The sequence below is a fragment of the Salvelinus sp. IW2-2015 genome, linkage group LG30, assembly GCF_002910315.2.
Source record: "Salvelinus sp. IW2-2015 linkage group LG30, ASM291031v2, whole genome shotgun sequence".
Classification (NCBI taxonomy): domain Eukaryota; kingdom Metazoa; phylum Chordata; class Actinopteri; order Salmoniformes; family Salmonidae; genus Salvelinus; species Salvelinus sp. IW2-2015.
In genome coordinates, this window is record NC_036869.1 from 12,702,857 (window position 1) to 12,717,964 (window position 15,108).

The window sequence follows — 15,108 nt, forward strand, 5'->3', positions numbered from 1 at the left end:
TCATGCTGGGAAAGAAAGTCTGGTTTTGTGCCGCTAGTGAAAGCCGATGCACACACATCATTGTTACGCATTGTATTCTGCACAGGCATGCGGTTGCACATAAACCTTGCCTCCAAAAACTGCAGAAGAATTAAAAATTGTAGGGAATGCGTGAACTATGTGCGAAACTAGTGCTCTGAGGCACCCATCTTCAGTGAGCTGTGTAAAGAAATGGGCTCTGAATTCGAGTACTTCTGTACCATTCTAACGTTCGGTGGTTATCCGGGGACAGGTGCTGAATCGTGTTTTTGCCGTGCGTGTGGAATTAGCCCTGTTTTTGCAAGAGCACCAACATTGTCATGCAGATTGCTTTAAAAAATTCTGAGTTCATTCTCATTTAGCGTACATGGCTGATATCTTTGCAGCTCTCAATTCATCTCAATCAAAAGATGCAGGGCGGTGGATCAACATCATCGAAGCGAGGAAAACCTGAAGCTTTTTAAAAAAAAAGCTACCGTTATGGAAACGACGAACAGAGAACGATAACTTCGCAAACTTTCCCCTGCTGACGACTGTGTAATAAGGTAAGATCGAAGATGTATCTGGAATCGGAGACATTTCTGTACCCGCGGAACTGAAGCAAGAATTGCCACGCCACTTAGATGAGCTTGCAAAGTCTCTCGACGGATACTTCCCTACAGAGAGAGTCATATCCAGCATGGTGAGACAGCCGGTCACGTTTAGTGTTGAGACAACAGATGTCAATGATGAATACCTTGATGAAATCATTGAAATTACACGAGCCAGGTTCAACAGCAACTCTTCAGAACAAACAACGCTTTCAACGTTTTGGTGTCAACAAATGGTAACGTACCCTGTTATTGCTAAGAAAGCTCTGGAGATTTTCATACCGTTTGTTACAACATATCTGTGCGAGCAATCCTTTTCGAGGATGCTGGACATAAAAACGAAGAAAAGGAACAGACTTTGTTGCGAAAATGACATGAGAGTGGCACTTGCCAAGGTGAAGCCGCGCATTTCTGAACTGGTCTCTGAAAGGCAACAGCAGAAGTCACACTGATTTGCAGTAAATATTCATTATTATGTTTTTGTTTTTGTGTGAAAATCATGTTTTGATGATTTTGTTCTTTGAACACACGGTGTTGATGTTGATGCACGGTTCATTTTGTGCACCAGTAAAATATATACCTATGTTTTGAATTTGAAAAAATCCTATTTTATTTTTCCAATTAAGAAGGGTTCGGTGAATGCGCATATGAGACTGGTGGGGTTCAGTACCTCCAACAAGGTTAAGAACCACTGTGATAGATCTACAGTAGTTGCCATACAGTTAGACACAAAGCTATAATTACACATTTAAGTACTGGTCTAAAATAATTTTACAAGGTTCTATCATTTATTCCCTTGATAAAACAACTATGTTCCGAGGCTGCTTAGAAAGAATGACTACTCAGGAGTCTACTGTAGGATAAACCAGACGCAGTACAGTACATTTTTACATTTTAGTCATTTAGCAGACGCTCTTATCCAGAGCGACTTACAGTAGAGTGCATACATTTTAACATACTGAGACAAGGATATCCCTACCGGCCAAACCCTCCCTACCGGCCAAACCCTCCCTAACCCGGACTACGCTATGCCAATTGTGCGTCGCCCCACGGATCTCCCGGTTGCAGCCGGCTGCGACAGAGCCTGGGCGCGAACTCAGCCCAGCCTGGGSGCGAAGCCAGAGACTCTGGTGGCGCAGCTAGCACTGCGATGCAGTGCCCTAGACCACTGCGCCACCCGGGAAGTCATGGTAAGAAAAGTACTATAGTCATAAATCAAACTGTAATCTAGTCAGTACTGTAGTCATAAGAGCCAACTCATGTGGTCCATGCAGCTCAGCATCCTACACTGTGGAGATGCCATTCTTTAAGCACAGAGCCTGTCAGAGCCTTTTCTGCACATCATTCTTTTATACTGTAATTGCACAGTCTGGTCTGGGCACCAACCCTGCTGCACAGGAGATGGAAAAAGAGAGAGTCAGACCTCAAAGCTGTGGTGCCCGGCTGCTGTTATCTGAAGTGGTTACAGACAGCTTGTGAGGTGGTATATTTCACTAGTAACCAGAGTCTACGTCCCAAATGGCACCCTATTTCCTATATAGGAATATATACTGAACAAAAATAAACACAACATGCAACAATTTCAACAATTTTACTGAGATACAGTTCATATAAGGAAATCAGTCAATTTAAATAAATTCATTAGGCCCTAATCTATGGATTTCACATGACTGGGCAGGGGTGCAGCAATGGGTGGGCCTGGGAGGGCATAGGACCACCCATGGGGGAGCCAGGCCCAGACAATCAGAATGAGTTTTCCCCCACAAAAGTGCTTAATTACAGACAGAAATACTCCTCATGCTGTTTAATCAGCTTCTTGATATGTCACACCTGTCAGGTATATGGATTATATTGGCAAAGGAGAAATGTTCAGTAACAGGGATGTAAGTAAATCTGTGCACAACATTTGCGAGAAATAAGCTTTTTGAGCGTATGGAACATTTCAGGGATGTTTTATTTCAGCTCATGAAACATTCGACCAACATTTAACATGTTGCGTTTATATTTTTGTTCAGTATATATTCCATGAAGTCGCCTAGGCAGAGAGCTCCTTTATATTTTGTAAATATTTTAAAAAGAAAATTGTATCTTTTACCAAATTTTTTGTTTTGAAAAGCTAAATGTGTATGAATTACATCTATTTGTTTCCTGCCTGTGAATTAATTGCAAATCAGCTCTCTCAAGATACTGTAGCTAGCTAACGATGCTAGCTAGCTAGTGTATTTTGATTTGAATACACCAGCCTATTTTTGTTGTTTCTATGGTCTCCTGGCACAATGAGGAGGACTACAATGCATGGCGAGCTGACAGTGGCGATCATCAACATCCTGAGTGAGTGGAGAGCTCAAAAACAAATGTAATCTCTTTCTTCAAGACCAGAGAAAGTCAAGGCTACAGAGAAGTTGCAGTCAGGCAGCAGGGACAGTGTGAGGTGCCGGTGAGATGCCAGGAATAGAGAGTGAACTGTGCTGCCTGCCTCTGGAGGACCTGCTCATGTCCCCCTGTTGACCACTTCCTCCCTTTGCTCAAGCCATGTGGTTCCCACTTGACTGTCGCTCCATCTTTTGTGGGCTTGAATCTAAATCGTAGCCCAGACTTAACTGTGTCATCTGTTTTATTGGATTCTTGTTTGTTTTGCTTTTTCAAGCGCTTTGAGATTATTTCTGTAATGAAAAGCACTATAGAAGTTGAATAAATTGTATTATTATTATAATATTTAAAAAATATATTTTTTATTTCACCTTTATTTAACCAGGTAGGCCAGTTGAGAACAAGTTCTCATTTACAACTACGACCTGGCCAAGATAAAGCAAAGCAGTGCGACACAAACAACAACACAGAGTTACACATGGAATAAACAAACGTACAATCAATAACACAATAGAAAAATCTATATACAGTGTGTGCAAATGAGGTAAGATTAGGGAGGTAAGGCAATAAATAGGCCGTAGTGGCGAAGTAATTACAATTTAGCAAATAAACACTGGAGTGATAGATGTACAGAAGATGAATCTGCAAGTAGAGATACTGGGGTGCAAAGGAGCAAAAAAATAAATAACAATATGAGGATGAGGTAGTTGGATGGGCTATTTACAGATGGGCTATGTACAGGTGCAATGATCTGTGAGCTGCTCTGACAGCTGGTGCTTAAAGTTAGTGAGGGAGATATGAGTCTCCAGCTTCAGTGATTTTTGCAATTAGTTCCAGTCATTGGCAGCAGAGAACTGTAAGGAAAGGCGGCCAAAGGAGGAATTGGCTTTGGGGGTGACCAGTGAAATATACCTGCTGGAGCGCGTGCTACGGGTGTGTGCTGCTATGGTGACCAGTGAGCTGAGATAAGGCGGGGCTTTACCTAGCAAAGACTTATAGGTGACCTGGAGCCAGTGGGATTGGCAACGAATATGAAGCGAGGGCCAGCCAACGAGAGCATACAGATCGCAGTGGTGGGTAGTATATGGGGCTTTGGTGACAAAACGGATGGCACTGTGATAGACTGCATCCAATTTGCTGAGTAGAGTGTTGGAGGTAATTTTATAAATTACATCGCCGAAGTCAAGGATCGGTAGGATAGTCAGTTTTACGAGGGTATGTTTGGCAGCATGAGTGAAGGATGCTTTGTTGCGAAATAGGAAGCGGATTCTAGATTTAATTTTGGATTGGAGATGCTTAATGTGAGTCTGGAAGGAGAGTTTACAGTCTAACCAGGCACCTAGGTATTTGTAGTTGTCCACATATTCTAAGTCAGAACCGTCCAGAGTAGTGACGCTGGACGGGCGTGCAGGTGCAGGCAGCGATCGGTTGAAGAGCATGCATTTAGTATTACTTGTATTTAAGAGCAGTTGGAGGCCACGGAAGGAGAGTTGTATGGCATTGAAACTCGTCTGGAGGTTAGTTAACACAGTGTCCAAAGAAGGGCCAGAAGTATACGGAATGATGTCATCTGCGTAGAGGTGGATCAGAGAATCACCAGCAGCAAGAGCGACATCATTGATGTATACAGAGAAAAGAGTTGGCCCAAGAATTGAACCCTGAGGCACCCTCATAAAGACTGCCAGAGGTCCGGACAACACGCCCTCTGATTTGACACACTGAACTCTGTCTGAGAAGTAGTTGGTGAACCAGGTGAGGCAGTCATGTGAGAAACCAAGGCAGTTGAGTCTGCCGATAAGAATGTGGTGATTAACAGAGTCGAAAGCCTTGGCCAGGTCGATGAATACGGCTGCACAGTATTGTCTTTTATCGATGGCGATTATGATATCGTTTAGGACCTTGAGCATGGCTGAGGTGCACCCATGACCAGCTCTGAAACCAGATTGCATACCGGAGAAGGTACGGTGGGATTCGAAATGGTCGGTGATCTGTTTGTTAAATTTGAAGAGGGGGATGACCGCGGCAGCTTTCCAATCTTTGGGGATCTCAGACGATACGAAAGAGAGGTTGAACAGGCTAGTAATAGGGGTTGCAACAATTGCGGCGGATCATTTTAGAAAGAGAGGGTCCAGATTGTCTAGCCCAGCTGATTTGTAGGGGTCCAGATTTTGCAGCTCTTTCAGAACATCAGCTATCTGGATTTGGGTGAAGGAGAAATGGGGGAGGCTTGGGCAAGTTGCTATGGGGGGTGCAGGGCTGTTGACCGGGGTAGGGGTAGCCAGGTGGAAAGCATGGCCAGCCATAGAAAAAGGCTTATTGAAATTCTCAATTATTGTGGATTTATCGGTGGTGACAATGTTTCCTACTCTCAGTGCAGTGGGCAGCTGGGAGGAGGTGTTCTTATTCTCCATGGACTTTACAGTGTCCCAGAACTTTTTGGAGTTTGTGATACACGATGCAAATTTTGGTTTGAAAAAGCTAGCCTTTGCTTTCCTAACTGCCTGTTTTTTTTGGTTCCTAACTTCCCTAAAAAGTTGTATATCGCGGGGGCTATTCGATGCTAATGCAGTTCGCCACAGGATGTTTTTGTGCTGGTCAAGGGCAGTCATTTCTGGAGTGAACCAAGGGCTATACAGTGGGGAGAACAAGTATTTGAAACACTGCCGATTTTGCAGGTTTTCCTACTTACAAAGCATGTAGAGGTCTGTACATTTTATCATAGGTACACTTCAACTGTGAGAGACGGAATCTAAAACAAAAATCCAGAAAATCACATTGTATGATTTTTAAGTAATTAATTTGCATTTTATTGCAAAATAAATAAATAAATAAATAAGTATGTACGCTCAAAACGCTGCGCCTTGGTCCACTCCTTTAAATGGCCYTSACAACATACCAGTCCACCTCTTTCTACTGCTGGCTGAGGTCATGAAAACAACAACTTATTAACGTGTCATTGTCATCTTTCACAGACGTCATGGTATGACACAGCAATTGTATATTGTCTCCTTTTGGAATTTTTTTAATAAGCGGTTATAAATTGCTGTTATGTTGAGAGAATTGCGAAATGTCTGCTTTCCTTGGCACTAGGTTTACCAATTTAATCAAAGTGAACCACGTCTCTCAATTAAGACTTAATATTACATAACTTCTGTCTCCAAATAAATGAACACTGTGCAGACAGGCAACAGCCAGCTGTCTAAGGAGAGAATGTGTTTAAAAGGCTTTCTACAGCTGCTCTGTTTCAGGAGGGATTGATGCATTATGTAGAACTGTAGATACCACCAGATGTTTTATCCTTTTGTACATCACATTTTATAGATAATTGCGAGAAATGAGATGTAATTGATGTTTATTTCCACTCGTTTTGGTGGACAGATGTTCTGTCCTTGACTTGTATCGTGCTGTTTATGCGTCCCAAATGGCACCCTATTCGCTTTATGGTGTACTACTTTTGACCAGAGCCCTATGTGCTCTGGTCAAAAGTAGTAGACTGGGGTGCCATTTGGGACGCAGTAGGGCGGAATCATTCTTTAGTCATTACTCCCATGTGTGTCGTCGGTCATGTGAATAGGCCATAGCTTACATAAAGCTTCTTCCTAAACCTTTTATTCTTATATAAGGTCATGTTGACAAGGTCACGCAGACCCGGACCCTGTCTGTTAGATAAAATTAAATACATTTARACTTCCTATTGTAGACTGACTCCGTTTAATAGCACACATGTTAAATGGCAAACCAACTACTGTTCTCCCTCTCCCACAGCCTATCCACACTGACTCTAGGCCCATCCACAGGTCTCCACCTACTCAGACACAACCTACACTTCTGCTAAAATTATTATTGATTAGATGTATTATTCCATTACACTGCTGTCCATTGATAATTGATTACCATTACCATTAATGTTTTATCTATTTATCCTGCTACTGGTCACTTTCTCCTGTTTACTTGTACACTGAGTGTACCAACATCAGCAACACCTTCCTAATATTGAGTTCCACCCCTTTTGCCCTCAGAAAAGCCTCAGTTCCTCTTGACATGGACTCTACAAGGTGTCGAAACTGTTCCACAGGGATGCTGGCCCATGTTGACTCCAATGCTTCACACAGTTGTATCAAGTTGGCTGGATGTCGTTTGGGTGGTGGACCATTCTTGATACACACGGGAAACTGAGTGAGAAATTCAGCAGCGTTGCAGTTCTTGACACACTCAAACAGGTACGCCTGGCACCTACCCAGTTCAAAGGCACTTAAATCTTCTGTCTCTCCCATTCACCCTCTGAATGGCACAGATACACAATCCATGTCTAAAGGCTTAAAAATCTTTCTTTAACCTGTGTACTCCCCTTCATCTACACTGATTGAAGTGGATTTAACAAGTGACAACAATAAGGGATCATAGCTTTCACCTGGATTAATCTGGTCAGTCTATGTCATGGAAAGAGCAGGTGTTCCTAATGTTTTGTACACTCCGTGTATATCCTACTACCAGTCATTTTGTATGTATAAAACCACTTCAACCACTCCAGTAACCCTCCACATTAAGGTACTGGTACTAACCTGTATGTATGTGCATTCTCGTGTTTCTTTAACTCTCATCTTGTGTGTCATTTTATTTTTATTATCTATATTATTATTATTATTATTATCACTGCCTTGTTGGGAAAGAGCTCTCAAGGTAATAATTTATCTGTATTGTTTTACACCTGTTGTATCCTGTGCACCTGGCGAATAAACTTTGAAACTTGAAACTATGTCCTGGTGCTCCCAAATATGTCCGTCTTCCACCGCTCTGTCCTGCTTTCTGTTGGTAGGTTTGTTAGAAAGAGGCTCGTTGTCATGCCTCAGAGGTGTGCTGTTAATTAGGAGTTCTCTCTCAGATCTCAGCTCTTCATAATGGTCACAACATTCATTTTGTTTTGTGAGACTAGTTCAAGTCACATGGCTGTTACGTGTTATGTGTTGGTGACACCCATCAGAAGAATGGCTGTGTTACATTAGAGTCTCTAGGCAACAAGAATGGCACCCAGCTGATCTGAATATTGGGTGTGTTATATGCAGCAGGTTACAAGCATAACCTGTCTGTTTGTGTTTGGAAAATCTGCCATTGTTTGGCTTTGTCTTGAACAAAACACAGCGAATGTTGAAGGATATGGTACAATGACATTGTGGAGTCGTCGTCTTTGTTCTCTATGAAAATGAACGTTTTGTCTTTTCACCCCAAAAACTCAATAGGGAGCTTTGTGTCTGGGTCTGAATCCAAGGTCTTGGTCAAGTAGTGCACTAAAGGAATAGTGAACCATTTAGGACAGAAACCTAATGATTTCTCATCTATTTTGCCTCTGGCCTTTGTTCGTTCCTCTTACTGTATAAATCATACCTGACTAATGTAGTAGTTATTGTTACATATAGAGACAGATATGACACTATTGAGCAAAGACAGGTGTACATTAGACTACAAGAGGAGAAGGCAACTCGTGAGTGCATTTGCCATTCTGGTAAAAACAGGAAACCTAGAAATAACAGACATAATGGCCAAAGCCATAAAATACATAAAGGCTTAGGGTGAAGAGGCGACACTTAAAGTGCATTGTCTATTGTCTAGGACAGGAAACTAAAGCAAGGCCATGAGTGCATAGGACAGCTGGACATACCGAGGTCAGAGAGACACACAAAGGAGGGTGCCAGCCAAATGACCAACAGATGGACTATAGGCATAATACATATATCATTCTTAGGACATGAAAGGGTCCTGCCACCATTGTAATCTAATCAAGAGCGGATACAGGCGTTATTGGGCATGAACAAGCAGGAAGCCTGAACTGAAAGATAATGGTGGCAGATGACCTGAGGGAAGTAACTTAATTAACATGTGGAATGGACTCATATGCTGTGTGTGTATAAATACAGAGCCAGTGCTCTGGGAAAGTGTGTGTTCCGCGGACCATCTAGGCTTCTGATATAATTGTATTAAAAGCCTATATTGAATTCACAAGTTCTTGTAAGAGTGTTATATTTCTGAGACGATTCTCCACGACACTAACTGAAGCTTTAGGTTTGAAAAAGTAGAAATAGTCAAGTAGTTTAGTTTAACTGTTTAGTTTTACACTAGAACCAGATTATTATTGATAATATGTATTTGGCAGAGCCCCCTTTTCTAAATATCTAATGACTATTGGGGGATGAAGGATTTCAGAAGTCCGAGTAAGGAAGCTGAAGGTGGAATCCCCATGGGTGCAATAGGGAAACCTCCTGAACGGATTAGTCCATTGCTATTGTGGCGGGCCTTAGTGTTGTTGTAGATTGCCCCTGTGGAGTTAGGCTACAGTGGTGTTGGGCCCCTGGGCTGTACTACCATGTGTTTTCTCCATCTCAGACCACATACACAGAACACACAGAACACACAGGTAAAAAAACACCCTACCCATTAGGAGGGTTCTGTCCTAAATGGCACCCTATTCCCTATATAGTGCACCAGTTTAATTAGAGCCCTAAAAAGTAGTGCACTATATAGAAAATAAAGTTAGTAAAGGAAGCAACCTAGGAGAGCAGTGGGTTCCCTACTAGGAGAAGAAAATGCTGCTAAGCACAACTTGTTACTGTATTGCTTTGTCATAGAGGGGAGGTTGCTGTTTTCATGACTTGCCTTAGAACATTCACAAGATGTATTTTGCAACATTACAAACCAATTAGATGGACAACAAATGCTGTAACAACAGTCTTTGGTATGACTCGGCCAAGGATCGAACTCCCAATCCCAGAGCAGATACTCTAACAATAAGGCCACTGAGTTGGTAGATGATATGTTATACATCCAATATAATACGGGGGAAAAATGTTTTAGGGAGGTAGGAAGGTATAGATCCATTTGAAATGTAAAGTATACATAATGTTAGCAACAGCATAACATACACTCAAAAAAATACTAATAAAAAAATAAACACAATTGGTCTTCAAAATAAATAAGGACACTGTAGTAAGTCAGGCTAAAACAAGACACTAAAAGGTAAATAAATTWAAAAAAACACAACGAATACAGGCAATTTACTGCGGAGTAGAGGGAAATTGCAGTGCCTCTTCATAATTGAAGAAAGGCTGCCACATTTGGTAGAATTTCCTATATAGTGCACTACTTTTGACCAGAGCCCTATGGGGAATAGGGGGCTATTTAGGGAACATTGTTATTATCAGTTACTCATCGTGTACAGTCTCATGGTTTCACGTCCTGATTAAGACACATCCTTTTAGTTTATATCAGGGGACAAACTATATGACTTCATACTAACGTCATGGAATACTAGCGTGCCAAACGCCCACAAACATTACAGTACATACCTTTGGTTTTTCAACCCTCGGGTACAATTTAATTAGGATGTTCTGTCACTCACTCTGTTCAGAACCCTATCTTGCACAAGGTGTTACCTAAATACCTGTTATTAAGCAATGTTGCTGCACTTGTTCCTTCTTTGTTGTATGGTAGCCTATCCATTGTGAACAGCCAACCTGATTTTAAAAACAAATCAAGCAAAACCTCACGCCACTCCCCCATGTGATATACTTTTTTGTGTTTATGTACTGACGTGCATGTGTAACTGATAAAAGCACACACACTACATGTTACTTTTTTTWWWAAACSTATGTAAATTGTATGTATTTTGTATTTTGTCTGTAGTGTCTTTTTCGTTATGTATCGGACCCCAGTAAGACTAACTGTCGCCAATYGGAATCTTAACAAAATCATATCAAAACCATTATTCGACATGATGTTTGTATTGACAGCTATGTGGCTGTAATTATGATACCAATRYTTATGAAAGCGTTACACCAGTTTTTCCAACCCCGGCCCTCAAGTACCCCMAACAGTACACAGTTACGTGGTAGCCATTGACAAACACACATCATTCAACTCATTGYGGGCTTGATGATTAGTTGACAAGTTGAACCAGTTGTGCTTGTCCAGGGTTACAATACAAAAGTATACTGCTGGGTGTATTTGAGTACCAAGAAACACTGTATTGCGCAATGCTCTTGGYTAATTCCCAAATACCGGCCATTGTAATGTGTTCCCATGTTTGTTTTTTTTACATGTGTTCAAATTTTGCACAATAGGTTATGCAATAGGTTATGGAGATAGAGTCAGTCGTCACATGAATGTCACTATAAACACGTCATAGGCGTGGGCCCGAGTTGATGTCATTCTTAAACTCAAATTCTGCTCTCTCACATCGATYACTCGCTCATTATGCAGTTCCTCTAAACACATGCTGTGCTGTTGGACTCAAACAAGCTGCATTTAAACGGGCGTTTTAAAAACCACTTGAACCAGGTCAGTAATTTGTATATCTGTCAGAGCTGTATTAGCCCTGGTGTGACCAGAGAGTGAGTGAGTTAGAAACACTTTTTTTTCTTAAAATCGTTTTTGACAGGTTTGATATGGAGCACAATACCACTGAGGAGTTTACAACGTTTACATTTTAGTCATTTAGCAGACGAGAGCGACTTACACTTAGCGTAATATGTTACACATTGGAAAGTCTCTCACCCTATCACACAATGTTTTGCAATTTAGCTGCTGTATGTGCGGATGCTGGGGCATGCCGAGGGAGAGTTTTTGGGAAGGTGTTTTGTGCGGCGGGTCACTCCTGGAGTGCGTTATGTGTGTTCATCCAAACAATACAACTTGATTATTTCATGGGAAATCAGTGTCCTAGACTGTTTACGCTAGTCAACTACGTGCGAGTTTCGGTGGCCTTACAGGTTCATTACAATAGCTAGGTGGGACAACCACTTATCTCAGTCATAATATATATATGTATCGTATGTCAGAGCTTGGGGGGTAAAAAGTCAAGCGCAGTAAACAAAATTTACGAAAGCAGCGCTCTCATGTGGCACATGGTTGTTTTACCTTCCACCAGCCAAGTTCTGCCAACACCGAGCATACTCCCCCTTTCTGGGCAAAAACCTCATGACACGTCAAATGAACGTCTAATTTTGAGTTGCGAACAAATGTAAATTCAACATGAATTGCACTAACCCGTGACATTATGTTGACCTGTGGTTTAATTCTGGTTAAAGTGAAAAATAAACGGTGTACATTGACGGTTAACGCCAGTCTGATGAAAATGACGTATATTTTTAASCAGTGGGAGAACTGTAGACTACCGCTCTCTAAAATGAGAAGTGTTCTCTAGTCCGCTCCCAAAAAGAAATCGGAAACATCCATGTTATCCTGTGTCCAAAGCTGAGTGCGTCTCCATTATAGTCCACTACTTAAGTAGTTTTTTTGGATATCTGTACTTTACTATTTATATTTTTACAACTTTTACTTCACTACATTCCTGAAGAAAATAATGTAATTTTTACTCCATACATTTTCTCTGACAACCAAAAGTACTCCTTACATTTTGAATGCTTTGCAGGACAGGAAAATTGTCAAATTCTCACATCCCTGGTCTTCCCTACTGCCTCTGATCTGGCGGACTCACTAAGCACACATGCTTTATTTGTAAATTATGTTGGAATGTGCCCCTGGCTGAAAAACAACAAAATGGTGAAGTCTGGTTTGCATAATATAAGGAATTTAAACTTTTGTATTTATACTTTTGATACTTAGGTATATTTTAACATTTACTTTTGATACTTAAGTAAATGTAAAACCAAATACTTTAACTCAAGTACTATTTTACTGGGGGATGTTCACTTTTACTTGAGTCATTTTCTATTAAGGTATCTTTACTTTTACTCAAGTATGCCCTTTGGGTACTTTTTCCACCACTGGGGAAAAATGCCTAGATAGCTTGTTGGAAGTCTGCCATATTTTTAGGTCTAAAAGCTTTAACTTTGGGAAATGCTTACTATTCCTCAAACTGACAGAAGCAGAAAGCACTGGAATTTTGACTCAATGTAAAAATGACCTGATCAGTCTTGTAAATGACTGTAATAGAATCTCATAAATCTGATTGTAATTTCCTTGAGGTGAGGAAACTCACTACATAGTGTGTAATAGCTTTATATTTTGATGGGGTTATTTTTCTAGCTAGAATGTCCTGTACAGTACAGAGGTGCTGTATTTAAAAAAAGGGATTGAAGAACTCATCTCTGCAGAAGTTTGAGAGCTGAACTTGCTCACAGGAAGCAGGAAAGAAAAAACAATCTCTCGGAACACAACTCAGAGCACTTATGTTGCGTCATCCTGTAAAGTTGATGACTTGTATTAACCTAAGATTAGAAAAGAACCTATAACTCCTCAGCCTTCACACTTTTCCTCCCTCTCTCTCCTGCTCYCTSGCRCRCCRTTATTTCTTTKTTTTTTTCACTTTCTTTTCCCTTCCCCTGTTGTACCATACAGCCTGTTCGGTCTGTCATCTACAGTACTTGGCCTTATGTCTCCAAGGGCTCCCTGAGTTTAATACACCACCTCTTACATTAGTGTGCATTAACCCCACCACACACACACACACACACCTAACACACACTTTCACATACACAGACCACACACTCTTTCTCTCTCACTCAAACACACACACACACACCTGTCAAATTGCCTTCCCAAAATGACAWGTTCCAAATAAACATCTAATGGAAGTTCAAATGAGAACATCACACATTTTAGATGTTGGATTATACCCATATGTCTTACAAAGACTTATGACTCTGAGTAGCATTAGCACGATTGGCCTACTGTTTACACCTTACAGGTGATGTGGATATGTGCCAAGGCCGGCAGTTCAGATGTGATTATGAGAGGGTGATGTTTTTCTCAGATCAACCTTTCCACAGAAAGGTCACGATCCCTCCCACACAGCCTCAGACATTCCTCCATTCCATTATCTTCCTCTTCATCTCTCATAGACGCCCTTCACAACCACTGCTCCTCTGTCTCCCTGCAGGGCAAACAAATGTGTTTTAAATGTCTTGTTTGCCTTCRAGGTGGATGATTGACTGTACAGGAAGTGAATGCTAGACGCACCAGTCACTGACCTCACACTGTCAACAGCAGAAGAGCAGATGGATGTAGTTATCTGGCCATCGTTAAGTTGACAGGAAACATCCTGGATTGTGTACCACAGTGGAATTACCATACTACTGGTCAGCAGACGAGTAATGGACATGCACAAGGATTCCTCATCTATGGATTTCAATGGAGTGATTTTTGTCTGACCAAAACATTTTCTATAGAAGGCCAAGGCTTTCCCTACAAAATATAAGGAGCTAATATTCTGGTCACATTTTTACTGYGATGTTATTGTTTTCCAACGGCTTGAAGTGGAGCCTGTAATTGTGATGAAGACACACCCTGTTTCTGTTCATCAGAGGAACCCAGTGTTCATCCTGTTATAGCCAAGAAATCTTCAGAGGAGGAATTCTTCTCAGACATCCCTTGGAAATCTGAATTTTCAATAAGGGGCTTCTCTGTTTTTCGCTTCCCTGAAAATTTCATTTTTGTCTACCACTACACCATGTATCTATCGATGCAGAAGAACTTCAGGACATTTACTGTGTTAGCCTTTATTYTAACTTTRACCATGTTCCTCTTCAGTTTCACTTTGAGAGATCCCTCTCTGTACTTCTTCAAATATGCCATACGCAAGTCGGACAGCTTCTTCTCTAATGGCCAGTGTGGCTGTCGAGAGTGTATGACAGAGCTGGAGGACGACCCCTGGTTCACTGAGCGGTTCAACCTGTCAGTCRCCCCTCTGATGTCTAGGAGGAACAGCCTGCTGACTAWRGACACATACCACTGGTGGCAGGTGAGATGTTACTACTYCAAGYGTTAGGATTGAGCTTGTGCTAGGGTTAGGGTTGAACTGGGTTGTGGACTTGAAGCTAGGGTTAGGGTTGAACTGGGTTGTGGACTTGAAGCTAGGGTTAGGGTTGTACTGGGATGTGGACATGAATCAAGGGTTAGGTTTAGGGTTGAGGCAAGGGTTAGTTGAACCGGGATGTGGACATAAAGCAGGGGTTAGAGTTTGGGATAGTCCACCCTCTGATGACCTGGAGGGACAGTCTGCTGACTGACATGTACAGGTGATGGCAGATGAGATGTTCTGAGACTTACAGGCGAATAATCAGAGGTGAGTTTGGTTCAGTCACATCAGGCAACCCATCCTAATGATAATCAGGACAAG

At 41.6% G+C, this 15,108-nt stretch overlaps 1 protein-coding gene across 1 annotated transcript in view; it reads left to right on the forward strand.

Moving 5' to 3' along the window:
- The first annotated feature begins 11,124 nt into the window (after positions 1–11,124).
- Positions 11,125–15,108, forward strand: part of LOC111955199 (CMP-N-acetylneuraminate-beta-galactosamide-alpha-2,3-sialyltransferase 1) — a 14,401-nt gene continuing 10,417 nt past the window's right edge. The window contains 2 exon segments of the mRNA XM_070436032.1: positions 11,125–11,306; positions 13,910–14,752. Coding sequence (XP_070292133.1) covers positions 14,440–14,752 — 313 coding nt within the window. The 5' untranslated portion in view covers positions 11,125–11,306; positions 13,910–14,439.